This window comes from Takifugu flavidus, chromosome 17, assembly GCF_003711565.1.
Source record: "Takifugu flavidus isolate HTHZ2018 chromosome 17, ASM371156v2, whole genome shotgun sequence".
Taxonomy (NCBI): Eukaryota; Metazoa; Chordata; class Actinopteri; order Tetraodontiformes; family Tetraodontidae; genus Takifugu; species Takifugu flavidus.
In genome coordinates this window covers 12,102,635-12,125,502 of record NC_079536.1, presented here as the reverse complement: position 1 = coordinate 12,125,502, position 22,868 = coordinate 12,102,635, and the positions used below count along the sequence as shown (strand labels likewise).

Sequence of the window (22,868 nt, the reverse complement as noted above, 5' to 3'; positions counted from 1 at the left end):
ACACCAGAAAAGAGTTAAAAACTCAAATCCTTCATGCAATATCCCAGTGCCTTCCAAAACCAGCAGCAGTCAGAAAGTGGCTTCGAAAGACCATGGTCAACAGGGTCTAAGGAATAAGAATGATCACATGTGTGTTTTGGTTATATGTGACTATGTGACTAGAAATGTGAGTACCGGTATTCGACTGCATTTCTTTCCTCCTAGCTGTTGGAGGTCAGACTTGAAGTGACTCTTCATGAGGGACAGTTTGCTCTACAGCCGATGGTTCTCCTCCATCCTGCAGATACTGGAACTTTTCCTGCTGCAGCTCAACCTCCATCATAACAGGGTTAGCTTTGGAATATCCCTGCAATATCTAAACAAAGTTATGTAAATACATCATCACGAGCGTGAGCTTTCATTCAAAAATGTAGTGAAATGGAAGTTTTAAGAATAATATTAAAAAACCAAACATATACAAAAATATATAAACACATACCATAAAAGTGCACATATTGCTATTTGATTGAAAAATAAAGGTAAATTGATATAGAATAAGTAATGGCATTCATTAGGATATGTAAAAGGCCTTTTGTAGTTTATGTTTCCTTGGTAAAGTAAAGATTGTTTCCTACATACTTTTGTTTAATGTGACATTCCCAATCCTGAAGAGTTTAAGGGTATTTTGTTGTTCTTTTTTTCCTAATTGTAAGTGTTGCACATGAAACTCACTCCTTACCTGTTTAATTTTAAAATAGAGTTTTGACCATTCTTTCACACAGCCCTGTTTTGAGTGATAAGTCGCAGTTGTGGCCTGAATTGTAACTGCAGATTCAACCATTAGAGGGCGCCAGAGATTCTGGGTCTGAAGACAAAAAAGACGAAGAAGAAAATCTCCCAGCCGCTCCGCGATCGGCGCGCGAGTTTGGATGTACGTCAACTACGGACGGTTCGAGAACATAAACAACAATATCGGTGAGCTCATTTATTTGTTTGTTTGTTTATGAATATCAATTATAATGCCAGTAACAGCAACTGTCGCCTTATGCTGGCAGCAAGATAACGTTCGCTTTTATTATTTTGCCACGTTAGTTCTGTTTACAATGAGTAAAAGAATCTGCGTCATTGCTACTGTCTCAAAGGTTCCAAATTAATCTTTTAGTGTTTAATAATCTAATAATTCTGTCTGAGAGGTCAGTAGTGGATTAATTTATTAACAGAAAATATGTGAATGATGGTGATGATAACCAGAATATCGTGGTGATAATGTCACTTTGCACACTTAGAAAACAGCTCCCAATGATAATGGTGGGTTATTTTACATTTTTTGCCCAACATTTAATATTTAAATATATTTATATGTTTACACATTAGTGCATGGACATTATTTACATTTTTAACATAGCTTTGTTCTTGGCTGGGAAGTGCTGTAACAATTTCCTACATGATTGAAGTTCCAGTCTATTGTAGAATTCCGTGATTTTGCCTCAGATTTCCTGGATTCTGACACTTGTAGCTGTGGATGAAGATGATGAGCAGCTCTCGCCTGGACCCAGGAACTCCTAAAGCTGCTGAACTCTTTGAAGATGTCTGGAAGCATCTTGGAGAGCTTCATCAGAATGCAGTTCAAGGTAGAGACCTGTGATCTACTGGGGAGAGATCCGATCGGCACGGCATAAAATGAGATCATGTCTGATGTCAAGGACTTTTGGGAATTGTATAATCTTCTTTTTAGAGTTGGAGGCAAAAGTGAGCAAACTGAAAAAGGAGCGCTGCTTGTACGTATGCTGGAAATGACAGTGAGTGTTTTATGATTGAAATGGTTTCTGTCAAAAACTGGAAATAGTTTTACTCTTTTCTCCAGAGATGCTCAGAAGCTTGAAGTGTTTTACAATCGCAACCAGCAGCTGAAGGAGCAGAACAAGGCTCTGCAGGACACCATCAGCTTCCTGGAGGAAAGGTCACCCCCCTCTTTACCAACATGTCAGGAACTGCTGACTTGAGGTGCTACTAAAAGTCTGTGTTTCCAGGCTCCGGCCCAGTGAATGTGATGGTTGTTCCACCTTAAAGGAAGATCTGAAAAATAGCCAGGATCAGAATCTGCACCTGCTCACTAAGCTGAGTGAGTTTACACGTTTCTACTGATTCTACTGCTGGATTCTCTCTTTTTATTACCTGCAGTTTACTGAAAAAAACCTTCATTTTAGTCAGATGTTTTAGATATCAAGGGAAGATTTTTGATTAGATTAATGGAGAAAAGATCTGATTGTGTGATTTGTTCTCAGAAAATGAAAGAAAAAGTCTTGAAGATGAAAACAGGAAACTGCAGACAGAACTGCAAAAAGCGAGGATGTCTCGGTAAGCCATGAAGCAGAAAACAGCGTTTCAAGTCCACTCTGTAACAGGTTTTGGAGGTTTTGGAGAACAGGTTTTGGGTTCTCTGAGGTTTCATTTCCCAGTTTGAGTGCAGCTGTTGTTTCAGTTCACCTCTCCAGCCCGCCTCATCACCAGAGCAAGAAGAGGGTGTCATACCAGACTCCCCAGTCCTGCACAGCTCGCTGCCTGTGGCAAACAGACTGAGGAAACCCCGACACTCCAACAGGAGTCAGCGTGTTCGCTACGCAGAGACACATTTCAGCTCTAACAAGTCGCTCCTGAGTGGTCAGTTTGCATCACTCTCAATCATCACAGTAGTTTTTAAAGAAAACCGATTCTTCATTGTCTCCTTAGAGCCCGTTGATGCCGCTGAAACTGTCAGGAGAGCTGAGGTTCTTGTGCCCAACACTTGTGAATATGATCCTCCAGGTAAAAGCCCACCTGCACCTGTCCTCAGTTTCAGCCCCCGAAATATTAAAAAATTAATTAACATTTACTGACCTAGCACATGTGACCTTTTGCAACAATGTTTTCGAATAAGATGGGCGTAAAAATCTGTTTATCATCTAAACGCAACATCAGAAAATCTAATTATTCCCCTGAGGTAACAAACCAATGTATTAATAAATGTGTTTCTTCCTAAAACTGACTGACAGATGTTGTCTTGTTCCAGATAATGTGAATCTCCAGTCAGAAGAAGTGGTCGCAGAAACGTGTGTGGTGGAACTTTTCAACAAACCTCAGCTGGTGAGAAGGAACTTAAACTCACCAGAAATGTGTGTGTTGGTGATTCCCCCCCCCCCCCCCAGAAAGAACCTGAGCCAAGGCTGCCTGTCACCTGTGTGGACGAGCTCAACAGTAATATTAAAACTGCTGCTCATCGCATCATCCTGGAATATTTCTGCTGTCTTATATCACTGTAGAAAACCAGAGGAACATCATTTAACTGTATTTGATGGTATTTAGCACCGGTTCAGGTTGTGACCATATTTGTTGACTGTTCTGTGTCTAAATCATCACCTCGGACACTCTTCTCATTCTCTTCTCAGAACCCTGAAGCAGCTGCAGCTCAACCGCGCTTGAAATCTCCTCAGGAAAATGACGCGACATTGAAGTAAGTTTGCTCCGCTGACATTTTAGGCCGATCTTTTCCTTCGTGTAGCCGGTTTCTTTCTGACTTTGTTTGCTTTAAGGCCCCCGCGGTGTCTCCGTCCTCCCCTCGCCGTGGTCCTCAGTCCAGACTCGACCACGGATCGCTCCCCATCACTTCTACCTCGCGTCCAGCGCTTTTCACAGGAGGCCTCCACGCACAAAACAAAAAGGAAGAAAGAGGAATGTGAGCCGGAGGGCCAGGAAGACAACAAACCGGGAAAGCGGGAAGATGAGATCAGAGAAACAGCTTCATCTTTTCACAGGCAAAGCTTTAAGGAGCCACCGAACAAGAAGGTCAGAGCATTTTTCTGGACCATATCTGTAGAGCATGGATTCGTTCTCTGGAGTTTTACTGGTTTTACAGTTGTTTTCCTTCCACTTGTCCAGTCGGCGCAAAGGTCACATGCTTCCTCTGCGAGCCCAACAAGCGTTTGTGATGCTGCCAGGAGAGCGAAACCTCTGCAGGAGCGGAGCGGCTCACGCGGACCGCAGAGAGGAAAAGGCCGTGAGTGCTCTGGTACCGTCGCTACTGATTCTATAAAGGATGCTGCAGACAAGTGCTGTCACGTAAACTTGATCTTCTTCCTGAAAAGAACCGAAGCACAGGGCAGAGCCCACCTGGAGCATGGATCCTGCACTCGCCGTGTCCATGTATGATGCAGAGGAGGCGCAGCCACGTGATGAAGAACAGCACCACGGAGAGCTGGCCGACACCGACTGCACCTGGATCAGCCACAGCGTTCTGCAGCGTTCCGCAGGCCTGGGTCAGAAGGCCAACGACAGCTTGGATATGTTGTTTGACACAACAGCGTGTGGCGAGTACAAGTCTTTCAACGGCTCACAGCGAGGCCAGAGCCAGCTCTCTGAGGAGGAAGAGGAGCAGGAGGAAGATCCTGGTAATGCACCCAAACTACGTTATCCTGCACAAAACAGCACAATAGATGTGAGCTACAAAAACACCTTTAAGGTGTTTTACTAAGCATTAAAGGCGAGGCGGGTTTGGTCTGGAGTCATGAGGTTTTCTACTAAACGACTGACACTTGCGTCTGTTTGAATCCCACTTATCAGAAGATCATGAAGCCTCGCTGAGACAAAGGAATGGAAATAAAGCTCAGTAAGAAAGGCTGCACTCGCACTTCTTTTCAGTCACCTTCAGCGTTGGAAGTTCTAACTCTGCTCTTTTTGCTTAGAGGCCCAACGTTTGCACATGTGGCTGTGATCCGCAAGAAGGACGAGAGGAGAAAACTGAAGGGAACGACCTGCAAGGAGTGTGAAATTGCAAGTATTTTTATCACAAAGCAGAATAACCCTGGCGGGCTCTTGTATTAAAAACTCCTATTGCTGTTCTTCACAAGTATTACGCTCATCTCCCGGAGGAGGAAAAGCAGAAGAGGCTGTCTGCATGTTCCAGACACAGGTTTCTCTATATTCCTCCGTCTACGCCAGAAAACTTCTGGGAAGTGGGTTTCCCCTCGACTCAGACGTGCATCAAAAGAGGTGATTCTGCACTTGTTGCTTCAGTGATTATAAAAAACGTATCCAAGTCATAAATGAGGTCAAGAGCGCCGACACGGCAACATTCTTTCAGGTTACATCAAGGAGGACAAGAACCCTCGGGCACGACCTCGGAGAAGACAACCGCTCAACGCTCTATTCTCCCCTAAAGCAACCCAAGAGGAGCCCTGAGAGGGTTCTGCTCCGCACAAAACAGGTGGTTCTGCGCAGAGAACCGGCTCATTGTTGTGGTTAAACTGACGCTGAGAACACACAGATGTTCTGTTTTAGAAGAATGAGCCTGTTCCTGCTTCTCTAGCAACCAGTTCTCTGGCTATGAGGCTGGATTCTTTGACTGGTTCATTCATTGTGATGAGTGTGGATAAATAAAAATAAGACATAATTACAGGGTTAAGAGTCTGCCACGCTAAAAAACCCACAGAAAACAGGACAGCAACATTGCCTCTCAAGTTCTACTCATTTAATCATCAGCATACAGATATGAAATTATAAAAATATGTTGAAATGTGAGTAAATATATATATTTGGGAATCTCTTCAGGAAGGGTGTGTTGCCGTCTCATTAGAGCTGAGCTTCTCTCTGAGAATAAACCAGCAAGGCCTCTGCAGCGTGACTGCCCATCACACTGGAACACAGCAGGAGAACCATCAGCAAACAAACCCATCATGTCGACAATCGCACAGCCGGAAATCTGAAAAGACTCATTGGGAGGACTCTGAACAAACAGGACACTTTAAAAAAAATCAGGACCCACCAGAGGAGGGAGGGAACATTGAGATCCATGTTGAATATAAACGGGGAGAGACAGGTGGCGGTAACCTGAGGACAAACAGTGGTCACCGATTACTCTTCCAATAAATGTAAAAACGTGCAAAAGCATCACCTTTGACATGAAGATCCAGACTCCAAAGTGCTCCAGGGAAAAACCGCTTTTGAGCCTGACTGTGGCCATCAGCAGCAGGAACCCCAGCAGAGCGCTGAGAAGGACAAAAACGGGAAGGTTCAGACCTCTGAGAGGAAGCAGGAAGCCTCAAAAGGTGGGTTTCACCTCGCACAGCAGCCTCCGTGGAAGGTGTGAGACCCGAGGAAGGGGAACTCCAGGACACCGAGGAGGTCACCTGAGGCGGAGACGACAGCTGATGCAGCAGAATAAATCAGAGACGGGAAGGAGCGTGTGCACGGTGTGCACGGGGGATACCTGTTGGGTGGGCAGCCAGAGCCAGGAAGAGCACGCTGGAGAAAAGAGACCGATCACAGGGACTCGTTAAAACAGCTGCAGCAGCTGACGAGAGGCTCCGTTCTCCGCCTCCACTCAACAGACGACAGATTCTCCTCTTACCTGAACAGGTAGTTGATGTACTGCTGTTCAAGGTCGCTGAAAAGGAAGCATCACAAGGGTCAGTGTTCCTTCACGCTGCATCTCCTCACGTCCTCACGCCGCACTCACCTTAAACTACTGGGTCTGTGGCGACCTTTAAACACCCTGTATGCACCTAAAAAAGAAGTTCGGTTTAGAAACGTCTTCATTTTCAGGACTGAGCCGGATTCCGATCTAATCCCTTTTATTATCCGAGGCGTCCCTCCAAACTCTCACTCGGACCACTGCACTTCTCTTTATCATCCAGACTCACCGGTGCAGAGCAGATGGACGACAGCCCACTGGTAGCCGCTCTGATCAAACTGCAACGGGAGAAGAGCTGTAACCTGCACGCTTGACCACACAGTACAAAAACATTCGGTTGTTACCTGGGGATCGTAGAAGGGGAGGTTGATGGCTGAGAGCAGCATGAGACACAAACTGAAGGGAGAAAGAGCTTGATTAGTTCCTCTCGTCTCTGGCTCGGAGGGGGCAGCAGGAGCACGTACCTGAGGAGCCTCAGCCACTGCAGCTTCTGTTGATGAGAGGGCGGCATCAGTCATAGCCCCAGACACCTGTGGGTTTGCTGTGTGTGGCAGCGCTCACCTCACCGTACGCCGCCTTCAGGATCGCGTCACTGACCACGTGGGAGGAATTCTGGAGAGTGAAGAAGAAGGGGATTTCCTGCACAGCCAGGGGGGGAAACCTGTGATTTAGGCGTCAGTGAGGAAACAACATGCGAAGGTGGATCGGTCGCCATGACGCACCATGCGTGATAGGGCCCTGGAACCAGCATAAATGTTGCCCACAAACAGGAAGGAGCCAGGGAGCCAGGAAAGAGCTGCCGACCTGCAACACAGTGTGACCTCTGACCCGACTCGTCTGTCTGAAGGTGCACCGAGAGAGCCCGTTGAATGGTGCACGTACCTGGGAATACGGCTAATTTCCACCCATCCCAACTTTCCCGACAGGAGGAGCAGGACGGCCCCGATGAAGGTCTGCCACCTGGAAAAGCAAACTCACGTTAGGGACAGACTGGCTGGTGCACGCGTGTGCTGACCACAAAACATGATCACAATCGATGCATCCAGCATTACTCACCCTTGAAATAATGTCGGAAAGGTGAATTTTAATACTGAAAGGACAAACTGAAAAAAAAGAGACATCAATTCCAGACTTTGATGTTTAGAACCTCTAGAGCTTCATGGAACATTTCAATTAAAAATCCTGTCCTTTTTACCCAACCAATTAATACCTGCAAAAAACAAATCTCTCTGTAAAAACAAACCGATAATTAATATGATTTTTTTTCTTGCATACTAAGTTTAGTTTCCTGTAACTATCAAAATAAGAGCTTGCAATGTGTTGACGGGGCAGCTTATAAAAGTATTTGCGTTACAGTCGCATTAAATTGCGTTTCAGGAAGTACAACATAAGGCTACAATGTCCTGACAAGAGTGGGATTAAAAAGGCTCAAAGCTGAGAATCTACTTTTAAAACACGGAACACGTCAACACTCACCTTATTAGTGAAATAAGTTACAACGAAAACGAAGATAAAAGTGAGTCCAGTTATGTGCCTAATCCACTGCATTTTGACCTGTGCACAGCAGCAACATGGCTCCTGGCGAGAAATACTTTTATAAACACATGTTGATGTTCGAAATTAACAATAATTTGCAGCATCGGAAACTTTCCTCGCTGTTTGAGACCAGGCGCAAGCCCCTGACGGTCGAAGATCGTCTATTATCGAGTCGACCGCTCACGTTGTGCATTGCTTTTCTCATTTTTGGAAAAAGGGGAAGTCTGGAGTTTCTTTTCTTAGACACCTTTAGCATGAGTGACGCAGCAATACAGTGGAGGTTTTGTTTCTCACATTTATACTGATTAGGTTCATATTAACTTGGATAGTTCATTAATCAAGACTTTAACGCGTATTTAAAATTAAAAAATAATTTGCCGAGTCATTTGTCTACTGTTTATTGCCATTGGTTCAATTTGCCGTTTGCGGAAAGGAGACTGTTGAATACCGTCTGCAAGAATTCAAGCAGAAGCGTTGAGGACAATCAGCCAGCAGACAAAGTTTACAAAACCTAGAATAAAACAATAAGATAAATAGATACGGACAAATTTCCCCCGGTAGCAGAAATTGGGTGCCTCCCGGCGTGGGTCAGCTGACCGAGTGCTGCAAGTATTTTCAACAATACATACATTTTTGGAATAATCTACGAATAGTAAGCAAACATTTTAATTTTACAAAGCCAAATTAGGGGATCAATGAAAGGCACCAAGACGCGATTGTGCGCGCTATTCTGCGACAGAGTGGCACCTCCTCACTTCCGCTCTTGTGCGGAGTCACGTGACGTGCGGTGAGTTCCGTGTTTACGGAGCTGCGTCTTCTGCCGAGTTTCTCTGGAGGATAGTGAGCAGTCATGGCTTTTCTCCACCGGCGGGAGCGCAAGAAAGAAAGGTCGGTGCCCTTCCACGCAGTTTGATACGCGACTTAAGTCGAGAATAGTCTTTGTGTGGCTCGGCGTCTCTCAGCAGCTGGGTGAGGAGGAGGATGAAGAGGAGCTGAAGGACGCAGGTTCGAATCCTCTCCTGTAACCCTGGAGTCACGGCTCCAGTCAAAGCCTGACGTCGATCAAAGTGTGCAGCAGGTTACAGCAAAACGCTGCTTGTCAGTGAAAATAAGCCGAACTGAAGCGTTTTTGGATAAATGAAAGAATAAATGAAAGCTTCAGAGCAACGTTCCAGGCTGTTCAGGCTCTAATATACTGTCAGATATTAACTTTTTAATTTGAACTGTATCCGATCCAGTGTCTTGAGCTGGTTCGGGTGGACTCGGTTGTGGAGAGGAAGGAAGTGAGATGATTCACACCACCCTGAAGTTCTTGAAAATGTCTTCGCTTTGTTGATCCTGAGCAGATTTCTTTTGTTCATGGCCGGTTTCCAAATGAATTCATGGATTTTCCCATTCAAGTATCCCGATCCTGGCAGATTCTTAGAGGCTAAAAGGTCATAAGCAAATAAAACCTCATTCCCATTTGGATTTTAATCATGACAATCCTGGAGAGCAGAACATTTCATTGAAACACGTCAAATTTGACTTAAATACCCTTTCCCCTCCAGAATCTGCCTCCATTCAGAGGAGTCTTGGTAACGTCCTCAGTGAGCCTCACTTATCTCCCGTTTATCTCACTAATGCATAAACATCTGTCTCATCTGTTGCTGCTTTCCCAGGTTTTCTCTTTTGCTGCTGGACTTGGAGGAATATTACTTTGAGCAGCACACTGCGCATCACATTAGCACCGGTCCAAGGTAGGAAACGGAGAGACCAGGTCTCCCAAAGGGTCAGTTGTCCTCGTGTTTGGAGCCAATTCTTTGTTTGAACTCCCAGATGTTGAAGTAGCCGCGAGTTTGGAAGAAGCAGCTGCTCTCATCCTGTTCTGGAGGCTTCAGCAAACTAAAACAGCCAGAATGAAGAAGATAATCCCGAAACTTTGGTTTAAAGCTGATGAGAAGGAAGGATTTGAGATGTGATCTGCTTTAATATCTTTAATATGCTGCTAACAGAACGACACAAAGCCGAATGTTTGAATCAGTTCAGGAATTTCATCTCTGATTCCTGCATCATTTCCCATTTTAATAGTTGTTAGTTGACTCGGTTGTTAAAATTCTGTTTTCCTTCCAGGAAGGTTAGAGGTTCCCTCAAGATTTGCTCCAGATCGCTCATATTTGATCCGGATGATTTCAGAGAGCCAATTGTAAAGGTTTGTTTCACAAACTGTGAAGTTGTGATTGCTTTTAATGCCTTGTCTGTGCTCCCCTGGGGTTTGCATGTGGTTGTAATAAGCTGCTCTTCAAACGTGCAGATTCCACTGCGAGACTGCAAGAAGATCGCCTTTGTGGAGAAGGAAAAGAACCCGTTTGCTGAGTGAGTACCATTTCCTGCCTGCGGCCTCACAAATGCTGACATTTATTGAGCGTTAAAGCCGTTGGCACTAAAGGCTGAGCCACGTGTGATTATCGTTGAAGCACATTTGAACATTTGCTGCTCCTTTCAGCCCGCGACCGTCAGCCGTCTGCGTGTCCTGTGCACAGGTGAGTGTCGTTGCTCTGCTGCTCTGAAAGGGATCTCTCCTGTGATCTGGACTGAATATTTATGTTTCGATTCCAGGCTATTTACATTAAAGAAGGCAACGTGATAGCGCCATACAGAAATGAGAGGGTGAGTCCGGTTGTTTTAGCCCCATATGAAAAAGCCCTGCTGTGAATGATGGAAGGGAGGGGAGCAGCAACTCTAGTCTGGCTTCTCTTGGAGATTCACTCTTTCTGAGCCTGACTCTGTCCTACAGGGGCCACAGAAATGGACCTTTCAGCTGGAAGTTTGCAGTAAAACTGAAGACGTTGTTCAGACTTTACTTCAGGTAACTGTTAGAGGCGCTGGGAGGGGGGGGCACCTGTGTTTACCCTCTTGATGGTGTTTTGCAGCTCCACAGAGCTTCCTGTCTGGATAAGCTGGGAGACCAGGCTGCTATGGTGAGTGGGCCACCAGCACGTGCGCGGCAAACACGGAGGGTTTATTCTGACCTGCATCTGTGCTTCTAGATCGCAGCCAATTTACAGTCACGGCTGGCGAGGACGTCCTTTGACAAAAACTGGTATGACGTCGACCTGCTGGGAGCCAGTTTAATGAGCATTGATTATTTCTGCTGGGTGAGATGATGGATGTGCTGTAAAGCTTTCAGAGCCTGACTGAGAGGCCTCACATGGAGTGTGCAGCAGAGATGGTCCTCCCGCTGGTGTGTAACCCAGGACACATCTGCATCACCGATGAGAGCCTCTATTTCCAGCCCCTCAACGGATATCCTGTAAGCTGCTGACGCCCCGGCCCGGCCCGGCCCGGCCCGGCCCGGCCCGGGCCCAGCCCGTGATAACGGCCTTGATTTTCCGCTCTGTCGTTTCAGGAACAGGTGATTCAGATCAAACTTCAGGGCGTCAGGAGAATCTACAAACGGCGACACGCACTCAGACCACTGGTGGGTTCAGCCGGTGCGACAGGCTCAGTGTTGTGCTACACAAGCATGCTCACAGTGTGTGTGTGTGTGTGTGTGTGTGTGTGTGTGTGTGTGTGTGTGTGTGTGTGTGTGTGTGTGTGTGTGTGTGTGGGACATGCAGGGTCTGGAGTTGTTCTGCACTGAGAATGATGTCTGCTCTGACATCTACCTGAAGTTCTACAGCCCAGCCGACAGAGATGAAGTCTACTACTACATGGCCTCTTTTTTAGGTGGGAGACGCCGCCGGTCCGTCACGGCCTCAGAAATAATCACACCCTAGCATGTTTGCAGGCTGCTACCCGCCGTTCTAGCGTTCCCAGTTTGTTGTTCAGTCAGACGTAAAAAGCCCAGCTTTACCCCGACCCCCTGCTCGCTCAGAGAACCACATGGCGGAACACACGGCAGAGAGCTACATGCTGCAGTGGCAGCGCGGCCTCCTCAGCAACTACCAGTATCTCCTCCACCTCAACAACCTGGCCGACCGCAGCTCCAACGACCTCTCCCAGTACCCCGTCTTCCCCTGGATCATCGCAGACTACAGCAGCGCGCAGTTAGGTGGGTCCACAGCAGAGGCGGGAGCGCTGGCACGTTTCCACGGCGACGCACCCACGGGTGACTTGACGACGCTTCCTTCTTTTGTTAGACATGACAAACGCCGCCACATTCAGAGACCTGAGTAAACCAGTGGGAGCCCTGAACAGAGAGCGACTGGACAGGTTACTGGTGAGTGCTGCATGTGACGCAGGTTCTGTTCGGGCTCTGACCCTGGTTCTGCTGCTCAGTCTCGCTACAGAGCCATGCCCGACCCCCCCTTCATGTACGGCAGCCACTACTCGTCTCCAGGCTACGTCCTCTTCTACCTGGTCAGAGTCGGTACGTCACACACTCACAACACACACACACAATTATTGTGAATTGTCTTTCTTCAGTTTTGAGTTGGTATTGTTGGACATTATCGACATATTGACACTTTTTAGGGAATTCTTTTGTGAAAACACACTTCAGGCTGAGCAATATTGTGACTTTTCCACGTGATCTTTACGAAGAGCTCAGGCAGTTTGGCTTAGGAGGTTTTCTGGTCCCACTGAGGTTTGCTCCTCCCTGTCCTGCAGCTCCAGAGCACATGCTGTGTCTTCAGAATGGACGTTACGATCACCCGGATCGCATGTTTAATAGGTACAGCTCACCAGCACTCACCATTGTTTGGCCGCTCCTCCTGTTCATGCAGCTGAAGTTCAAAATGAAAAATGCCCCGATGTTCTGCAACTATGTTTATTATTACTGTCACATTTGAACCTCTCTGAACTTCAACATGCGTTTCCTTCAGATTGATTGATGCTTTTATCTGTCTTGCAGCATAAGTGACACCTGGAAAACTGTTGGAGGGAGGGAGCGATGACTTTAAAGAGGTGAATGAGTTAAACGCGTTGTCATGGTGACACTGAAGGCGCCGCGTATTTCCTGTTGCTCGGCAGTGAAACAGGAAGTGAAGCTGATTGGTTCGGATGTGTCGCGCACGCTGTGTCTCTCCTGTGATGCAGCTGATTCCAGAGTTTTTCGGGGACGATTCCAGATTTCTGGAGAACAAACTGGGTCTTGATTTGGGCAGAAAGCAGAATGGAAGCTTTGTGGGTGATGTCATTCTGCCGCCGTGGGCCACAGGTGACCTCCAGAGGAAACGCTTTGTCTTTGATCTGTTGGGTCTCAGCTCATTGGTCCGGTTTGCCGTCTGACTCGTGCAGATGTCGGCGACTTCCTCCAGAAGCACCGCGCGGCTCTAGAGGGTCAGTTCGTGTCGGAGAACCTCCACCGCTGGATCGACCTGGTGTTTGGCTACAAACAGAGAGGCAGCGAAGCTGTGGCGGCACACAACGGTAACGGCTGCGTCCAACATCTGCCGCTCACATCTGGACGGGGGTTGATGGTGGGTCTGTTTCCTCTGCAGTGTTTCACCCGCTCACGTACGAGGGCAGCACCGACTTAGAAAGGTACGACAGGAATCCTGCACTCGGACCCACTGGAGCTTTGAATCGCGGCGTCTGACAGACTTTGTGTTCCTCTGCGAAGCATCGAGGACCCGGACCAGAGGATCGCCATGCTGACACAGATCCTGGAGTTTGGCCAGACGCCCAAGCAGCTGTTCACCAGCCCCCACCCCCAGAGGATCACCCCCAGGTTTCACAGCATGAGCCGAAGCCCCAGCAGCAGCTCGGCGCTCGGCGAGCTGTCTCCAGGTAGAGTTCCGCTGGACAATTCCGCTGTATTTCGCCTTCTAACAGCAGCTCTTCCGTCTTCAGCCTCTCAGTGTGAGGACTCGTCCTTTGAGGACCTGACTGAGGAGAGCAGGAAGTTGGGCTGGGCGAACATCGGAAATCTGAAACTCGTCCGGAGCCACAAGATCCATAAAGAGTGAGTCAGCAGGCTTTTAGAACATCAGCAGACCGAGTCTCCTCCCTGGAGACGATTCGGACCTTCACTGCGGCCGTCTGATGGTTCCCGACTCTGAGTGGAGCGTGTAGATCCACACGGTTCAGATCTCATCCTGGCAGCATCTCTACAGAATAATAATCTGCCGCTGGGTTATTTGGGGAGTGATGGCGGTGTTTTGTTGAACGTGCAGGGCTGTGACTGGCATCGCTGTGACCCGAGATGGAGCAGCCATTTTCTCCACATCACAAGGTCTGTAAAATATCCTTCCATCTAAAAACACACACTCCCACAATGAGGTGCAGTTCCCGGTCAGCCTGCCTCTCAGCTGATGTTCCTCTGTGGTCAATCGCCGCGTAATCCCAGTCAAAGTGCCTCGGTCAGAAAGAGGAAGGAGCAAAGTTTTGAACAGGAAAATGCGTCTTTGTTCCAGACTCGACCCTGAAAATGTTCTCCAAAGAAATGAAGGAGTTCCAGAGAAGCATCTCCTTCTCCAACATGGTACGCGGCTGCAGCATTTCCCATTTCCTGTCCTCCTCATGTCTAACGCTCTCTGTCAACGCCGCCGCCAGGCGCTGTCGTCCTGTTTGATGCTGGCGGAGTGTAAAACGGTGGCGTGCTCTTCCTGGGACAACAACGTGTAAGTGGGACCGCCGCCTTTGCTTCGAGCGTCCCGCACGTCTGTGAGCTGCGTCTCTGTCCCCTCAGGTATTTCTACTCCATCCCGTACGGCAGACGGCAGGACACCCTGATGGGCCACGACGACGCCGTCAGTCAGATGTGCTGGTTGGAGGAGCGACTGTACACGGCGTCCTGGGACTCCACCGTGAAGGTGGGGACGGCTGAGTGGCAGGTAAACAGAGGCTCAGGCTGCTGGTGGTGACGCCTTTCTGTTCGACAGGTCTGGCATTGTCCTTCCATGAACTCCTCCAGTCACAAAAGATCCCAGTTTGAGTTACTGGCTGAACTGGAACATGACTCTGGGGTGAGTGAAGAGGCAGATCCTCCACACTTCTCACGATGGCGGCAGGACAAACTGACGTTGCCTCATTTGTTGGTCAAGGTGAACACTGTGGGCCTGAACGCAGCCGGGACTCTGTGCTGTTCTGGCTGTAAAGACGGATGCGTCACCATCTGGGACTCTGACAGCTACGTCGCACTGCAACAGGTCCACTGCCACAGCGGAACCGTCCATCGCGTGGCCTTCAGTCCAGGTACAGCCGCCCGCACCTCCTCAGCACTAACCCACAGCTGAACCTTGACTTTGGCTCGTTGGCGACCTCAGACAGTCGGCACGTTCTCAGCGTGGGAGCCGACTCCTGCATGAAGGTCACGGACGTCCAGACCGGGATGGTGATGTCATCGGTGAAAGCCGAGGAGGAGCAGAGGTGAGGAGCCCAGGGGAGATCTCCACCGCTTGTTTAGCTTGTTTATGAACAGAGTTATTGGGGAGTATTTAGCGGTCTTCATGAAGGAGCTTTGCTGTTGCTGACAAGTGGCGCGTGCGTGCAGGTGTTTCTGCTGGGACGGCAGCTCTGTGCTGTGTGGCGGACAGTCGGGCGACCTCTTACTGTGGGATCTGCTCAGCAACACCGTCAGCCAGAGGATCCCTGCACACTCAGGTAGGGCTCGTCCCGCCCCGCCGCAGATTCCAGCGGCGTCCGGCGAGGCTCTCACCAACGGTGTGTGGCTGCAGGTGCTGTTACGGCCATGTGGATGAATGAGCTGTGCACACCACGGTGATCACCGGTGGAGAGGACAGGCAGACCATCTTCTGGAGGCTTCAGAGTTAAACGGACCAGCATCAGTGGGCGCGGGTGCTGGCGCTACTACAAACCCGTCTGCTTATTGAGAGAAAAACCAATAGCAGAATTGTGTGTGAAGTTTGTTCTTTTTGAAATCGGCATCATTTCTACACTTGTGTGTGACGTTTATTGGAAGATGCTTAATCTTCAGGCTGCTCGGGTGTTATCAATATAAAATAACACTGAAATGTAAAAGTTGTCCCCCCCGTCTCTCTGCAGGCATGTCAGTCCTGCCAGGTTGGACTCTCAGTCCATCGGACACAGTTCAGAGCAGAAACAGGACACAGGAACAACAGATTTGGCTACAGTCTCTGACCTTTCTGTCCCGACTAGCGTCTAAAACATTAGTTCGCTGCAGGCGTCCCTTTTCCCCCTCTGGTGATGAGAGTTTTTAAGATGATATGTGATTAAAAAGTGGGATGTAGATGACGTAGGTTCTGCTCCTTTGCACTTTTCTGTGAACAGAAGAAAAACAGGCATGGTGTTTCCTGCCGAAAGAGCTTGAATATTTGGTCATCAAACGACCTCAAAGAAAAGAAAAAACACAAAGTACCTTCAGTTTTTCTTGAGTCGTCCAAATACCTTCAGCAACTTTGGTGTTGGAGGTTTTGTTTCAAACAGAAATGCACCTTTGGGCTTTTCCTCTTTCTTTGCATCACGTGACACCAACCTGCCCGATCAAGCTGGAGAACACAAAGACGCCGATGAAAAAGTTGGACATCTGAAAGGTAATCTCAAAGGTTGTTGTGGGCTCTGGGAGACCCCCGATGTTGATCAGACTGCGCACGGCAAAGTAGTAACAGCGCAGGTACCTGTGGAAGAACACGGCCTTTCACACATCACGGCAGAGGTTCAGCACCCTCAAACACACCTGATGTGAGAGGCTTGAGCCTTAAAGCTCAAATCTTTACACTCATGCCCACGGATGATCATCGGAGATGGAAAACCTACGCTGTGCCGTTGCCGTCGTACACCCAGGTGGTGGTGGCGATCCCCTGATGCTCCGAGGCCACGAAATAAGCACAGGCGTTGAGGTGAAGCATGAAGAGCAGGTATCCTGTAGTCCGAGCCACCCTGCGGGTTAAACACAGCCCAGATGTCTGGAAATGCCTCTATTTTAACCTCCAGAGGACTCAGAATACCTCCAGATGTAGGCTTTGGCCATGACGTTCTCCAGCCGATCGCTGAACTCAAAGAAGGACTCGACCTGCAACAGACAAGGAGAACGTTGGGGAATGTTTCCACGTGTGTCTCGGGTGACTGTGGGGCGGCTGCTGCCTACCCGGACGATGCGGTTGAGTCTGTAGATGGAGGAGAACTCAAAGTTCAGACAGAGAAGGTCGAATGGGAGGATGCTGAAAATATCAGTCTGACAAAACAAACATTCAGGGCAGAAACAGAAGCATTTCCAATCATTTGCATATGAAATGGGAACATATGAAACAGTTGTAAGGTTGAAACTGTGGTTAATACTAAAGCTGGACCATCCACTGTGAGCGGAGCTCCAGACACACGGAAAAGAAATGTTACAAAAAGAGGAAATCAACAAAAACACTGAAGTCGACTCCATCTCATCTCTTGGCCGAATCTTATTCCAAAGCAGCGTCAGAAGTGTTGAACCTGCAGTTTTGGAGCCGGTGTCGCCCTCTGCTGGACACGGCAGCACATTACACAAACCATCTACTCAACCACTGCTGGAGAACCAGCAGGGGACCAGTTTAAAGCCCATCACCCTCCAGGCTGAAGAAGCTGCACGTGCTGGGTCCGTTCCTACAGAAGGAAGCTCAAACGTTGACCAGTGTTTTGAACTCTGACCTTGAATCTCGGCGACTTCCGATAGTGCGCTTTGGTCAAAGCTGGGTCGTGCTGCAGAGGACAGACAGATCAAAGACGAGGTCAGCGTCCAGGGTCTCAGAGGAACGCACGCGACATCGCCGCCTCAAATCTGCTGTGAAACTCACGATAATGTCGCCCCCCCTCACAAACTGCAGCCGCGGCTGCCAGACACAGATGTCGATGAGGTTGACGGCGTCGCTGATGACGTCACAGGCCACCCAGTACATGTTGGCGGCGGGACTGTGGTACGGGAAGGCCAGGCGCACCGTGCAGAACCAAATGTTGTAGTTGTACGCCAGCGCCACCAAGGACAACCAGGCGATGTAGCGGCGGTCTGCAGCAACAGAGCGGGAGATGTTCACGGTGGTTTGGCATTCACCCACCTTCCCAGAACGCCTCTCACCTAAAGGGTCCAAGGTCGACAAAGTATAGAAATAGAATAAATAAAAACAAATAAGATTAGAACGTTATAAGCATATATACAGCATATATTATAAGAATATATATATATAATATATACATAATATAGTATATACATATTATAAGCATTATAAGCATATATACATAAATATAGAATAAAATAGAAATAAAATTACAACATAAATATTACAATTATTGTTATTGGGTGGGTTTGGATGAATTATAGAGTTTAATGGCGGACGGCAGGAATGACTTCCTGTACTGTTCCTTAGAGCATCCTGTCTTTATCAATTTTATTTTACAGTATAATCATTGTTTATGTTCTATGTTTGGATCTATGATGTCGAAACAATACAACTCAAAGTAAACCACCAGATTGTAGATGTTGTCAATGGCAGCTTTAGAAATTCAGATTCAGATTCAGAGTACTTTATTGATCCCTTTAGGGGGTGTCCATCAGGGAAATTAGCATCTCCAAAAAAACGTACAGCACTGTACAAAATTACCCACCACCATTACACACCATTAAACCTATTAAAGATAATAAAAATAGAATAAAATAAGAAATAAAATAGAATAAATTAAAAATAGAATATACATATAAACTATAAAAATGTAAATAAATGAATGGATGGATGAATGAACTGAATGAATGGATGTCACAGTATTATGTTATTGCAGTGTATGAAATGGCTTCATCTCATTCCTTGAGTCAGTTGGTTTCCTCCAGCAGATAAACCAACCAACTCATAACTTCAACCACACCCTAGATCTAGTTCTGACTGATGGTGTTGAGGTAGAACATGTGTCAGTGTTCCCTCAGAACCCACTCCTGTCAGATCATTCCTTCATCACTTTTACATTTATGATTAAGGATTCTTCTATGCAGAGCACGGTCTTACTATAGCAGATGTCTCTCAGATAATGCTGTAGCTAAGTTTAAGGAAGTGATCCCTGTGCTGATCCCAGGACCACCGTGTGTTCCCCCAGGGATCAATCATTATAATCTTAGCCCTGCTGAGGTTGACTCTGTTGCTGAAGGTGCAGCAACCTCACTGAGAATCACGCTTGATTCTGTTGCCCCCTGAAAAAAAAATAATAAATCAGAGGAGGTGTGCCCCCTGGTATAATTCACATATCAGGACCCTCAAGCAGAAAGTAAGTAATTTGTGTTAGCAAATTACAGGCCAATATCCAACCTTCCTTTTATCTTTGTGTTCAAGTTTCATTCAAATATGCAAATAAAGAGTCAAATAACAAATACATTTAAACTTAACAGAAAATATAAAGACTCATCAACTTTATTTATACCCAAAATGTAGTTTCTGTCATTACATAAACTTCCTCATGCAAATATTTCGACAGTATGATATTAAACTATTAGAATTACACAAATGTATTTTTAACTTATGCCAAAATGTACATGTAAAAATGTTTGATCCTCAGTCACATAACACAAAGCAGATAAACACATAAGGAAACACAGTAAAGTTTCAAATTTAAAAAAATATCAAATCTAAAATATATTCACAAAAATAAGCATAAAAATTAAGTTGAGAATCTGTGACTGTGTACTTTGCAATCCCTTGCTTATTCTAAGATTATTCTTTTTCTTATTTTAATTATTCCGTTTTTAGAATAGTTTATGGTTGAAGCCAGAACCTCTGAACGGAGGCAAAGCTTGACATGCGGAAAATGGGTGAGCTTCTTAATCACAGAAGAGGAATTTTAAAGTCTTGTTTAATGTGAAGAGGGATAAATAATTAAACTATTGGACTATTTTAGACACTTTCAGCCTCAGCTGTATCTTTTATTATTATTTTATTTTTTAGAAAAAGCATCTTTACTCTTTGGTCCCATCTATTGTCTGTTGTGTGTCTAATTTGATCCAGCTGGTTGTGTTAGCTTTACCTGCGCAGAGGTTCCTGCTACAATCAGGAACAAACTTCACTTGTTTATTCTCACAGTCTGCTGATAAAATCTATTCTTGTTCTCCTAAAGCTGCAGAAAGCAGCAGTGGGCCTGACTTCATGCTACACCTACAAACCTGATAACCTGATCTCACTCAGTTGTGGGATTCTGAGTTACCACTGACACCACCTGGATAACAGCACATCCACGGACACTGTGACCCTGACCTCAGTAATTCCAACATTCCTTGTGTTCTTGTCATCCTTCGCACAGAGGAAACGTAACTGCTGATGATATCGACTAAAGAAGAATTACTTTCATGAATGATTTTATGGCAGTTATGATCTGATTACGTTTTTTTCTTGAAGATACAGGAAACACATTTATTTGATTGCGAGTTGATCCAAATCAAAACAGACTTCAATCATCTCCTGACCAGAGTCTCCAGTTTATAGATTGGACTCTCCACAAGATCAGACAGCGGCTTCACTCCTGGATCCTGCAGCTGGTTCTCACTCAGGTCCAGTTCTCTCAGATGGGAGGGATTGGACCTCAGCGCCGAGGCCAGAGAGTCACAGCTGATTTCTGATAAGCTGCAGCGCCTTAATCTAAATAAAGAAGGGAAACTTTTATAAGGTTATAAGTGAAACCAGTATTAATCTGAAACATTAAGGAAAGGCATGATCTGTAAATATTTAATTTAGTTACAGGTTAAAAAATGATAGTAATATGTAATTATCGTACCACAATTCCAACCTCTCAGGTTTGCACTGTTCCAAAGGAGAATATATATTGTTCTGGCCCTCACTCTTCCCAGGTTCTCCCGACCTCTTTCCCTCCCATCTCATCATGGAGATCCATCTCACCTGTGGCTCATCTTTAAAGGCACAACCTGTCTTAGATGACTTCCTGTCCCCCTCACCATCTCCCTCCTCGTTGGGGTGTCTACCAGGCACCCTCACCTAGTTTTGTCTAATTTTGGTTACGATCTGTCGGCTTTTTCATTGTCCTTAAATCAATTTATCATGAATAAGTGGTCACCGTGTGGCCCTCCCTCCTGAAGGAACTGGGCACAACACACACACTCAGAAAGTGTGAGGACCCTCGGATGGAATAATGGACATTTTTGAGAATGGTGTTTACCTCAGAGTTTCCAGTCGGCAGTTTGGAAAGTGGAGAAAACCACAGAGCAGCTTCACTCCTGGATCCTGCAGCTGGTTCTTACTCAGGTCCAGTTCTCTGAGATGGAAGGGATTGGACCTCAGCGCCGATGCCAGAGAGCCACAGCTGATCTCTGATAAACTGCAGCAAAGCATGCTGAAAAATGCAGGATAAGGTTATACGGAGCAGGTCTGCATGTTATCTGCGTCAGTACTAAACCTACGTTAGTTCTTAGTTGGGTCAGACCTGAATTCACGATATTACAAGGAATTTTTTTAATGTTGTGCATCACAGCAGTATTGAGAACAGCCTCACTTCACCATCTTAGCAGCTGGTATATAGGTAGAAAAATGAAGACTGACCTGAGCCTCTCCAGTTTACAGTTTGGACTCTCCAGTCCAGAACAGAGCCGCTTCACTCCTGAATCCTGCAACTTGTTGAAGCTCAGGTCCAGAACCCTCAGATGGGAGGTTTGGACTTCAGAGCTGAGGCCACAGAATCACAGCTGGTCTCTGATAAACTGCACTCCCTTAGTCTAAAATAACAATTATTTTGAGAGAAGAAAAAATCAACATGTACCAGAGGAAAACACAGCTTACAAGCAACAAACCTCTCGTCCTGCACCGGCTTATCTGCCGTATGTTCGTATTTTGGGTTCTTTCAGGGCGGTTGGACAGGTCTACACCGTATGTAAAGTGTGTGTAGGTCAAAATACCTTCCAGGTTTGTGAGACCACATTTCTCAATAGCACTCAACTCTTGTCAGGAGTTGGGACAAAGCGACCCACTCCTGATAGCTTGTGGGCGATGCTGCAGCGGCCCTGCAATCCCTACACTCTCTGGTGAAACCAAATCAAAGGTTTTAGACACTGCTGGATGCTGGAAGGGTGGCTATAGTCTGGACGCAGAGTTCCCCTGACTGCACATTTCTCCAACAATGATTGGCAGCTGGTGTCACTTGTTCTCCAGATGAGAAGGAAGAAAGAGCACCCCACAGTGTGTTTGATTGCCCCACTGCAAGCTCAATGCTGCCAGAAAACATTGCAGGAGCATCAATCCCCTCCCCTCACGGCATCAACAAGGACTCAGGAAAAGGTGCAGCTGTGACCTACTAGAGACAAGCACACTGAGCTGAGATTCAAAGCCCTCTCCTCCCAAGAGAAGAGCTTGTTGTTGGAGGCTCTTCTGGGCGATACCTGGTGCCACAGCTCCAGCTCAGCCCGTCTCTGGAGCTGAGGTGGAGCTTAGCAAGTTTCATGGTTCTCCACCACTTCCTCTCGCTGAGGACCTTCTCAGCTGGTGGTTTATGCTCCACCTTCCAAGTTGAGCAGGTGATACTTCTGCATTCCTGCCACCAGTGTCTCAGAAAGAGTCTTCTCTCTGTTTTATATATATATAGTAAAATTAGGATTTTGTTTGATGTCTTAGATTTTGTTGACTAATTGCAGGTTTTTCTTTAATAACATAGAAAGATTCGATTAGAAGAGCAAATGTATTATTTTATGAACTACTTCCACTACTATTATATACACATACTTCCATATTGTCTTAGATTGCAAGCTGCATTTATTGCATCGTTCATAGAAAGTCATATTTGTGAGGAGAAAAACTCAAATAAGGTCATTTTCTTTCATGATCATTACAAAAGAAGGAGGCGATGAACAAACAAATTTCTATAAAAATTTGTAAAAACTTATGCATGGAAACATTTTTAAAATGGTTGCATTGTGTAGAATCGGTGTAGAATCAACTTGTTGACTTCTGATTTGGACTCCAATGGAAGTGAGGTGCAACAATTGTGGATGCTGAAAGCTTCAGATCTTCATGAAGGTTTCTGTGGTTGGACTGACCTGCTGCCCCTTTAAGAGGGA

At 46.5% G+C, this 22,868-nt stretch overlaps 5 protein-coding genes across 14 annotated transcripts in view; 2 read left to right on the top strand and 3 right to left on the bottom strand.

Moving 5' to 3' along the window:
* The first annotated feature begins 802 nt into the window (after positions 1–802).
* rbbp8 (retinoblastoma binding protein 8) lies at positions 803–5,404 on the top strand. 4 transcript variants are annotated; one of them, XM_057012177.1, is made up of 17 exons: positions 803–954; positions 1,471–1,610; positions 1,715–1,757; positions 1,844–1,939; positions 2,010–2,101; positions 2,265–2,337; positions 2,462–2,640; positions 2,710–2,784; positions 3,029–3,102; positions 3,405–3,469; positions 3,549–3,801; positions 3,895–4,012; positions 4,101–4,403; positions 4,576–4,621; positions 4,698–4,785; positions 4,863–5,004; positions 5,096–5,404. In XM_057012177.1, exons 2-17 carry the CDS (start codon positions 1,502–1,504, stop codon positions 5,191–5,193), a joined length of 1,854 nt encoding a protein of 617 aa, XP_056868157.1. In that variant the 5' UTR covers positions 803–954; positions 1,471–1,501; the 3' UTR covers positions 5,194–5,404. The 4 variants fall into 4 exon arrangements, 2 of the variants coding, with proteins under 2 accessions (XP_056868157.1, XP_056868156.1); XM_057012176.1 differs by having other exon boundaries at positions 3,895–4,024; XR_008946732.1 differs by lacking the exon at positions 5,096–5,404 and having other exon boundaries at positions 3,872–4,012.
* A 65-nt stretch (positions 5,405–5,469) lies between these two features.
* Positions 5,470–8,308, bottom strand: LOC130513470 (transmembrane protein 241). 4 transcript variants are annotated; one of them, XM_057012249.1, is made up of 15 exons: positions 7,901–8,291; positions 7,481–7,527; positions 7,307–7,384; positions 7,147–7,228; positions 6,986–7,063; positions 6,889–6,914; positions 6,769–6,820; positions 6,654–6,702; positions 6,470–6,515; positions 6,362–6,397; positions 6,221–6,255; positions 6,071–6,140; positions 5,906–5,999; positions 5,777–5,841; positions 5,470–5,647 (listed from the first exon to the last, which is right to left on the bottom strand). In XM_057012249.1, exons 1-15 carry the CDS (start codon positions 7,970–7,972, stop codon positions 5,584–5,586), a joined length of 894 nt encoding a protein of 297 aa, XP_056868229.1. In that variant the 5' UTR covers positions 7,973–8,291; the 3' UTR covers positions 5,470–5,583. The 4 variants fall into 4 exon arrangements, with proteins under 4 accessions (XP_056868229.1, XP_056868227.1, XP_056868228.1 ...); XM_057012247.1 differs by having other exon boundaries at positions 5,777–5,999; positions 7,901–8,303; XM_057012248.1 differs by having other exon boundaries at positions 7,147–7,384; positions 7,901–8,298.
* A 234-nt stretch (positions 8,309–8,542) lies between these two features.
* LOC130513420 (protein FAN-like) lies at positions 8,543–16,099 on the top strand. The gene is given in 33 exon segments (XM_057012149.1): positions 8,543–8,848; positions 9,622–9,699; positions 10,073–10,151; positions 10,254–10,315; positions 10,446–10,482; positions 10,559–10,609; positions 10,737–10,808; positions 10,873–10,920; positions 10,990–11,042; positions 11,123–11,252; positions 11,349–11,420; positions 11,560–11,668; positions 11,817–11,993; positions 12,082–12,161; positions 12,221–12,311; positions 12,551–12,614; positions 12,795–12,815; positions 12,817–12,847; positions 12,980–13,100; positions 13,181–13,312; positions 13,384–13,426; positions 13,506–13,672; positions 13,736–13,847; positions 14,059–14,117; positions 14,299–14,366; positions 14,438–14,505; positions 14,574–14,697; positions 14,767–14,850; positions 14,929–15,079; positions 15,151–15,253; positions 15,378–15,487; positions 15,562–15,596; positions 15,599–16,099. Coding segments are annotated over 33 exon segments (2,730 nt in total). The 5' UTR covers positions 8,543–8,810; the 3' UTR covers positions 15,659–16,099.
* LOC130513499 (cyclic nucleotide-gated cation channel beta-3-like) lies at positions 15,972–18,100 on the bottom strand. Of its 4 annotated transcripts, XM_057012284.1 has the most exons (8): positions 17,910–18,100; positions 17,632–17,840; positions 17,486–17,536; positions 16,953–17,039; positions 16,813–16,877; positions 16,622–16,744; positions 16,224–16,482; positions 15,972–16,125 (listed from the first exon to the last, which is right to left on the bottom strand). In XM_057012284.1, the coding sequence occupies exons 2-7, from the start codon at positions 17,731–17,733 to the stop codon at positions 16,326–16,328; spliced, it is 585 nt and encodes a 194-aa protein (XP_056868264.1). In that variant the 5' UTR covers positions 17,734–17,840; positions 17,910–18,100; the 3' UTR covers positions 15,972–16,125; positions 16,224–16,325. The 4 variants fall into 4 exon arrangements, with proteins under 4 accessions (XP_056868264.1, XP_056868263.1, XP_056868262.1 ...); XM_057012283.1 differs by having other exon boundaries at positions 17,632–18,100; XM_057012282.1 differs by lacking the exon at positions 17,910–18,100 and having other exon boundaries at positions 16,953–17,536; positions 17,632–17,728.
* A 2,048-nt stretch (positions 18,101–20,148) lies between these two features.
* LOC130513406 (uncharacterized) overlaps positions 20,149–22,868 on the bottom strand; it is a 328,720-nt gene continuing 326,000 nt past the window's right edge. The window contains exon 25 of the mRNA XM_057012116.1: positions 20,149–20,445. Within this exon, the coding sequence (XP_056868096.1) occupies positions 20,262–20,445 (184 nt within the window). The 3' untranslated portion in view covers positions 20,149–20,261. The remainder of the gene's footprint in view (positions 20,446–22,868) is intronic.

Coding starts and splice junctions, on each gene's coding strand:
- LOC130513499 (XM_057012282.1), bottom strand. CDS start 17,240: ATGGAGTCGACTTCAGTGTTTTTGTTGATTTCCTCTTTTTGTAACATT. Junction 16,745..16,812: donor GCCAAAGCCTACATCTGGAG/GTATTCTGAGTC, acceptor TTTAACCCGCAG/GGTGGCTCGGACTACAGGAT. Junction 16,483..16,621: donor TACGACGGCAACGGCACAGC/GTAGGTTTTCCA, acceptor GTTCTTCCACAG/GTACCTGCGCTGTTACTACT.
- rbbp8 (XM_057012176.1), top strand. CDS start 1,502: ATGAAGATGATGAGCAGCTCTCGCCTGGACCCAGGAACTCCTAAAGCT. Junction 1,611..1,714: donor TCATCAGAATGCAGTTCAAG/GTAGAGACCTGT, acceptor TCTTCTTTTTAG/AGTTGGAGGCAAAAGTGAGC. Junction 2,785..3,028: donor TTGTGAATATGATCCTCCAG/GTAAAAGCCCAC, acceptor GTCTTGTTCCAG/ATAATGTGAATCTCCAGTCA.
- LOC130513470 (XM_057012246.1), bottom strand. CDS start 7,972: ATGCAGTGGATTAGGCACATAACTGGACTCACTTTTATCTTCGTTTTC. Junction 7,064..7,146: donor CCAGGGCCCTATCACGCATG/GTGCGTCATGGC, acceptor CTGGCTGTGCAG/GAAATCCCCTTCTTCTTCAC. Junction 6,915..6,985: donor TGAAGGCGGCGTACGGTGAG/GTGAGCGCTGCC, acceptor TCTCATCAACAG/AAGCTGCAGTGGCTGAGGCT.